General features: G+C 43.5%; 1 protein-coding gene across 1 annotated transcript in view; it reads right to left on the bottom strand.

Annotated features, from left to right (window-relative positions):
• The window catches only part of LOC111662248 (voltage-dependent T-type calcium channel subunit alpha-1I-like), a 16702-nt gene that overhangs the window by 1213 nt on the left and 7989 nt on the right, over positions 1-7500 (bottom strand). The window contains exons 10-30 of the mRNA XM_087176558.1: positions 7019-7144; positions 6658-6806; positions 6391-6576; positions 6153-6270; positions 5883-6038; positions 5657-5755; positions 5454-5552; positions 5190-5275; positions 4599-4722; positions 4295-4363; positions 3892-4076; positions 3575-3701; positions 3238-3363; positions 2661-2750; positions 2330-2510; positions 2056-2213; positions 1807-1916; positions 1540-1670; positions 1354-1412; positions 1141-1219; positions 738-859 (exon numbers count right to left, since the gene is read on the bottom strand). Of these exons, the coding sequence (XP_087032684.1) occupies positions 738-859; positions 1141-1219; positions 1354-1412; positions 1540-1670; positions 1807-1916; positions 2056-2213; positions 2330-2510; positions 2661-2750; positions 3238-3363; positions 3575-3701; positions 3892-4076; positions 4295-4363; positions 4599-4722; positions 5190-5275; positions 5454-5552; positions 5657-5755; positions 5883-6038; positions 6153-6270; positions 6391-6576; positions 6658-6806; positions 7019-7144 (2580 nt within the window). The remainder of the gene's footprint in view (positions 1-737; positions 860-1140; positions 1220-1353; positions 1413-1539; positions 1671-1806; positions 1917-2055; positions 2214-2329; positions 2511-2660; positions 2751-3237; positions 3364-3574; positions 3702-3891; positions 4077-4294; positions 4364-4598; positions 4723-5189; positions 5276-5453; positions 5553-5656; positions 5756-5882; positions 6039-6152; positions 6271-6390; positions 6577-6657; positions 6807-7018; positions 7145-7500) is intronic.

Here is a 7500-nt window from a genome sequence, read left to right as displayed (position 1 = left end):
GAATACACAATATTCATATCTGGATCTGACACAACATTATTGTAAAACTTTATTTCATGTGTCTGTAACTTACTAATAATCAATAGTCAATCATTTCCTAAGACATGTCCTATGTTGAGCTATGCAATAATAATAATAATAACAACAATAATATTAATAATAACATTATTATTATTACTATCAATAATAATAATAATTATTATTATAATAATTATAATAATAAAAATAAAACACTCCTGCCCTATAATTAGAACAAAACTATGTACAGAACTGTGACTGCTGAAAATAAATAGAAAAAGACTCGAAAATCACAGAGTGTATAGATTAGTGTAAGAGGTGCCAGAGTTTCTTTAACAGTGAAATGGAGACTTCCCATGAAACCTCGTGTCGTGAAGATTCATCCACTGACCTCATGCTGTTCACTAAAACAAAACTTTTTAAAACAACCTGCACGTCGTCCTATCAAATCACACTATAGAGGAATCGCTCTCTCACTGGCTGGAACAACCTGACACCTACGACACAGGTGTTTGTGTTCAGGTATAAATCAACGCACCAATATTAGACTGAACAAACTGTGTTTTGAATTTGATCACATATGTGTAGGGTATAAGTTCAGTTGTTGTGTTTTATCCCTTACATACTTTTGGACGTGACTGCTCTCTCAGTGGGTAGGTGGATGTGTGTGCATGTATGAGTGTGTGTGTGTGTGTGTGCATGTATGAGTGTGTGCGTACTTTCAAAATCCCGCTCCAGTTGTCTCCGGTGCACACCTGGTAGAGTGTGAGCAGGGCCAGTCCAAAGTGCTTGAAGTTGAAGTACCGATGTAAACCAAGGCACGGGTGATCGTCGCTGCATTCTGATCAACACATGTACACAACAGACACACACACAGTGGTTTTGTCTTTCTGCACTGTGGACAATAAAAATCCTTCAGCGCTGTGTTTGACTCAGCAGATAAAAGTTTATTCATCCCAAAAATGAGATGTGCAAACAGCATCAGCTTCAGATTCAACAGTTTAGAGACAGAACAGAGCTCCACACAGGTGAGCAAAGATGGGATCTGTTTTTGTGTGTGTGTGTGTGTGTGTGTGTGTGTGCTTGCGTGCGTGCACGTGCGTGTGTGTGTGTGAGACTGACCTAGGCTGCCAAAGAGCTCCACTCCCAAAACGGCGTAGATGAAAAAGAAGAACATAAAGAGCAGGCAGATATTTCCAACCTGGAATCAAAGAAACTCATGGACTCAGCAAAACAAAAGCATTCACACTCACTTTACATTTGTAATGAATCAACCCCACACTGTGTGTGTGTGTGTGTGTGTGTGTGTGTGTGTGTGTGTGTGTGTGTGTTTACCTGTGACAACGTTTTGATGATGGTATTCATGAGGACTCGGATCTTCTTGGCCTTCAGCACTGAAGAGAGACACAGGAACTGTTCACACCCAACACTCACACACACTTCAGAACTAATATAATTTCAGTTTGTCGTATGTGTGTGTGTCTGTGTGTGTGTGTACATTGTGTGTGTGTGTGTGTGTACCTTGTGCAAGTCTTAGTGCTCTAGTGACTCTAAGGATGCTGGGATTGATAGGAACTGTTTTCATCATTTTCATCCTGAGAACGATGCTGATGATGGAGACCAAGACCACAATGATGTCCATCAGATTCCACCTACACACACACACACACACACACACACACACACACACACACACACACACACACACACACACACAGTCATGGTAACAATACCTAATACACAAAAGCGAATAAGGAAGTTGAATTCTGGCTAATTGTAGCGTGTTACCTGTTAGTTATGAATCTCCACACGCCAAAGGCCACAAGCTTCAACAGGACTTCGATGATCAGGAAGACAGTTAACACGTAGTAAGACCTCTCTATCAGATTCTCTATGTACTGAACACACAGGCAAACACAGGTTTAACTCTGTGCCCTCACAGAGTCCATGCTCAGTCAGTGTTTGAATATCCTCTACACAGTGTCCATGTGTTAGTGTGTGTGTGTGTGTGTGTGTGTGTGTGTGTGTGCGCATTACCAGAGATTGACCATAATGTTCCAAAGCCATGAAGATGACACTGAGGACGATTGTGAGGTTCATGATGAGATCCAGGCCGTTGCTGACACACACACTGTGGATGAACTGACGGATGGGGGAGTAGTTGGTGTAATATGGCGCCTGCTCAACCTCCGTATCTGTGAACATGCACAAACACTCAGAGATGCAGACATTCACAATTGATAATTATATATGTGTGTAAACTCAAACACATACATGATACATAGATGAGGAACTAACTCTTTCTCCTTACCCCTGACTTGTTCTGGCCGTGCCCTTCCTCTCTCCTCCTCTTGATCCCGTCTTTTTTGCTCCTGCTGACACTGGTGGAAGGTCTCCACCATCACGCCGATGAACATGTCGAGGAGAAGGAAGCTCATTATCATGAAGGTGATGAAGAACAGCAGCATCCACTTGTTGCTGTTCCTTACAGGCTGAAAGTAGAAGAGAAGAGACCAAATTAAAATGACAGGACTGATTTGTTCCACTGCTGTTTGTAAAGCACAGTATAATGTAGTGCAATCCATCACTATGAACATCAGGCCTGTCCATCCTTGCCTTAACATGTAGAAACATAAACATACCTGTCGGTCTACTCCCACAGCATCCAGCCCATCATACATGATGTTGACCCAGCCGTCCTTTGAGTACATTACAAACAAGGCCATCAGAGCCTGGACGAGAAACAACAGACAGATGCTTTTATGCTTAACGATTCACTTATCAATGCCTTCCACTTGGTTCCTTGTCCCTTTCAAAACAATGACGACACGCTTTAGCGAGAGGCAGTCGAGGAGACGAGTAAGTGTGGCTTAATTTGACACAAAATGACGCTAACAGTGCAACATGCAATGTCTGTGGCACTAAGATTTCAAGCAATGGTGGAAACATCAGCAACATGCTGAAGCATTTGTCGACGCAGCACGGCACCTTCTGATTGGCTCACTGACCTGTTGTTACTAGAGCTCCAGAGAGAAGGCTGAGAGAGGAAATGTAAAACTACTTTGAGATGGATTTTGGTTCTTAAAATCACAAATATATCTTCTTAAGGATCAAAGACAAAGTTTCTGCTTGACTCCTCGCTCCTTGTTTCTACCTGCTTCATTTTGTACTGAGATTGATCGCATTAATGTCCAAACCCCACGTCCCTCGGTGCATTACCTGAGGCAGGTTGTCAAAGTTGTACGTCTTCCGCACCCATCGGTAGTCGGCCGACAGACAGTCAGTCTTGCTGGTGATGTTTGTGATGTCCTCGCCCAGACAGTGGAAGAACTTCCCTTTGAACAGCTGCAGTGTTTGTGTGAGATGAAGACAGAGTTTCTGTAGTTACTGTATTTTATTTCTCAGCTGCATGAAAGCTACAAGGCTGTTAAACTATGAACGCCAAGAATAAAAGGAGCACATTCTCAGCAGACAAAGGTCATGTTGTTCATTTTAAAACGTCATTGTCAGTTGGGTAAAAGACATCTACTGTATGTGTGTGTGCATGCCAACCTACCTGCACCCCAAGGATGCCGTAGAAAAAGAAGAAGGCGCAGCAAATGAGAACGATGTTTCCGATGGGTTTGACCGAGGCCATCAGAGCCTCCACAGCCAGCTTCAGCTTCGGGGCTCGTTTGATCACCCTGGAGCCCGCACAGACATTTATTAAAACCAATGCACACACACACACACACACCCACTCACACAACTGACTGAGATATGAAACAGGAAATAAGATGGGATCTGTACACACACACAGACACACACACACACACACACACACACACACACACACACACAGATCATGAAGCTACACACAAATAAAGGAGGTACCTCAGAGGGCGGAGCGTTCGCAGCAGACGTAAAACTTTGAGGAAGCCCAGACTGTTGTTTTTGCTCCTGCTGGCCAGAGAGACGATGATGTCGACAAAAGACAGAATCACCAATAAACCATCCACGTCATTCCAGGAGGACCGGCAGTAGCTGTCCTTCCCATACACCAAACCCAGAGCTACAATCTGGTGTGAGAGCAACAACTCATCAATGCAAAATTAAAATATTATGAAAAATGTTTTTCTTAGAATCAGCTGGAAATCTGAGCTACAAAATCTGTTTAAAGATGATCTAAAATTATAAACCTCGTCCAAACTGATCTCAACATCAGGAAGTATAATATGAATGTCATTTCACACTCATCATAGACCTCTGCAGTTAAAAAAACAAAAGTGGTGTTTACCTTGAAAAGCATCTCGACCAGGAAGACGGCAGAGAAAACGTAATTGGACAATTTCAGGATCTGTCGCTCCTGAAGGGCAGAGTGAGATTCATCTTAACCTGTGTGTGTTTGGTATTGTGCGTCATCAAACTCGTATTTTCCATGTAAACTCACACATTTCATGTAGTATGAGTGTACTGTGATCGCACATGCTGTGTGTGTGTGTGCATGCGTCTGTATTTGTTGTACTATGTATGTGTCTGAGTGGATGGGCATGTGTGTGTGCGTTTGCTGACGGTGACTGCAGGTCACACGTGTGTCTCACCCTGCTCGTCGGGTTGATTCCAGGCCTCTCTATAGCAAGGGTGACGCAGCTCAGTAGGATGAAGAGCAGGATCACATAGTCGAATATCGGGTGAGAGATCACACGTTGGCAGAAGATACGGAACCTGAACACAAACACACACAAGCAGCAACAGTGACAACATGAGAGGAAGAGCAAGAAAATGAAAGACACAGTGAAATAAAAGATTAGAAAATATTAAATTATTTCTGATTGATCATCCTGAAGATCATGAGATTTTGCACCGATTGCCTAAAGCTGTCTATCATATGACAGGTTTTCAGTATCACCATCCTGTCAGCCAAAGTATGAAGAAATAACAGGATATAACAGCAAGTCTCAATGATATAAATGTATAAAAATTCATTCACCCGCATAAATGTCAGAATATTAGTAAAAAGATTGAAAAATAATAATTTGGCTAAGTTGTAGCTAAAATCAAAAAAGAAAAAGCAAGAAAAAATATTCAAGACCATTGTTAATGAGATGTAAGACTTTAACACCTTCTGAGGCTTTTTTCTCTGGCTGCACCAGCTCCTTACTAAGTTTTATGTGTGAAGTCCTGAGACTTACCTGTTCTGTGGAGAGAACAGGAAGAAGGACCAGTCCTCATGCTGTCTGCACCAGCGCAGCACTCTCCGGATCCAGCTCAAAGACGTCTGCAGAGGTGAACAGTTAGACATCTGTCAGTGTGGTGCACCAGCAAAATGTTGCTCAGAATAAAGGCAAAGTCATTTTTTTGTAAAATCCAAAATCAGCTTTGATCACGTTTCTTGCTGCTGCATCATTGTGTGTAAAACCTTATGAAATCCCAAACTCTTGCTCTTAGGAACTCACGTCGTGGTCGTTGGTATCTGTAGGTGCAGAGCTGATCACAGTGGGGCTGCCGGATCCACATGGAGGGAGAGGGCAGTCTTCATCGGGTCTAGAGGAACCCTGGAACAACATGAAGTGGAGGTAAACAGATTGATCACTATCTCAGAGACCTCTCACTAGATTCTGAAACCAGAACAAGGAAGCTGTGACTCTGAGGAACTAACATTTGTCTCGTGGTTTTCACTCAGTGAAGATTCGCTCTCAGAAGTCTGGCTGGATGAAGTGGAGCTGATGGAGTCTTCGTCATCAGAATCTGAGGAGTGCTAAAACAAATAGACTTCAGCATAGGTGTGTATACAAGTGTTTGAGTGTGCGTTCCTCAAAGACACGTTGTGTGTGTAAATTATAAAACATCGAGCTCTTGGAGAAAAGTACAACAGAGGTCCTCACTATGGCCTGGAAGCTCTGGACGACTACGCCCATGAGAACGTTGAGGAGAACGTGTTTTCCGACCAAGATGATGGCGAAAAAGTAGAAGAAGGTCCACTGGGAGGTGGCAGCCACGGCATTGTACAGCACCAGATTCCAGTCCTCCTCAGTCAGGATCTACATTGATAGATTTAACCAAAGAATCAAGAAAAAGACAGACAGATTCATGCACAAATAGCATAATGATGGAATACAACGATGATGGCACGGATTAGGACCTCAAAAACTGACCTGAAACACAGTGACCATGGACCACAGTAGGGAGTCAAAATTCATCCGGTCTTTGATGGTGCTTCCGCTCTGGGTCTCGAAGGCAAATTTGCCACCAAACAGGCACATGCCTATCACACTGCACAGAAACCAGACACAATCACTCAAATGTGGTGATTATTATAGCATTAGAACAGCATTGTAAAGGGACAGATATCCACAAACAGACACATGGGGAGGAAGGATTTGGTGCACGTGCCTGAAAATGATGGTGAAAAACAGCAGCAGCTGGCAGAGCAGAGCTGCCTCCTTCATGGTCGCCTTCAGCACGAGCAGCTGTCTCTTCAGGTAAGGCAGGAAGTGAAGCAGCCGCACAAACCGCAGCATACGAAAAGCACGCAGGACGGACAACCTGCCATCAGCTTTGGCAAATGTCTCCCACAAGCTGAAACCCAAAGAAAACAAACACATTTTAATATGCTCTCTTAAATACTGTATCCATGGGTTTAATTTAGGATCATACTACCTGATGACAACAATGGCAAAATCAAAAATGTTGTTTTGGTCCTTGAAGTAGGCCCCCTTGAGGACCAGCAGCTTTACGATCAGCTCCAAAACAAACACGAGAGTGAAGATGTTGTTACTGATCCGTAGCATCTCTGCCACCTGCTTAGGCTGGAGCAAGAGAGAGAGGGAGAGCAAGAGAGAGAGGGAGCAACAGGTCGCACGAGAACGTGGAAATGCAGAGAGGGAATAGGGAGGCGTGAGAACATAAACAATCAATACAAAATAAGCAAGAAGGAAAAAACAGAAACACAGAGCAGTGAACTCCTCAGTTTACTATTCCCTTTACGTTGTGAATGAGGCAGCAGCACTTTGCTCCTCACCTGCCCGTGGTGTTCTATGGCCATGGCGAGAATACTGAAGAAGACGGCTAACATGATCACCCGGTCAAAGAGTTTGCTGTTGATCAACCTCAGAAGTTTTCTCCTCAATGGCTCCCAGGTATGTTTCTGGAAGACAGGGGGAGTCAGTTAGTGAGCCAAAGGCGCTGCTGCTGCTGATGGTGGTTTCTGCCAAACAAAAAACAAAGAAGCTGTTGACTAGTCTCACCAGTATGCCACCGGTCTCACTCCTGCTGCATACGGGCTGCACCCTGTTACGGCGTCTGTCGGTTGAAAGACAGGACGTGTTATTTATTGACAACAGTCCCCATAGGATCAGAGACAATCTAAAGGCATGTTTGATTTTAAACTTGGGTTAATGTTCATTTCTCTGCCTGAAACTAGAAGTACCGTTAAACCGACACCAGAGAAAAACATTGCACTGCACATATTGTGCTTGAGGGTTAGGGTACAAAATTATACCA

The sequence above is a fragment of the Seriola lalandi genome, unplaced genomic scaffold, assembly GCF_002814215.2.
Source record: "Seriola lalandi dorsalis isolate HSWRI2012SDOR001 ecotype SW California unplaced genomic scaffold, Sedor1 jcf7180002054560, whole genome shotgun sequence".
NCBI classification, from domain to species: domain Eukaryota; kingdom Metazoa; phylum Chordata; class Actinopteri; order Carangiformes; family Carangidae; genus Seriola; species Seriola lalandi.
This window is presented reverse-complemented; position numbering and strand designations above follow the sequence as displayed.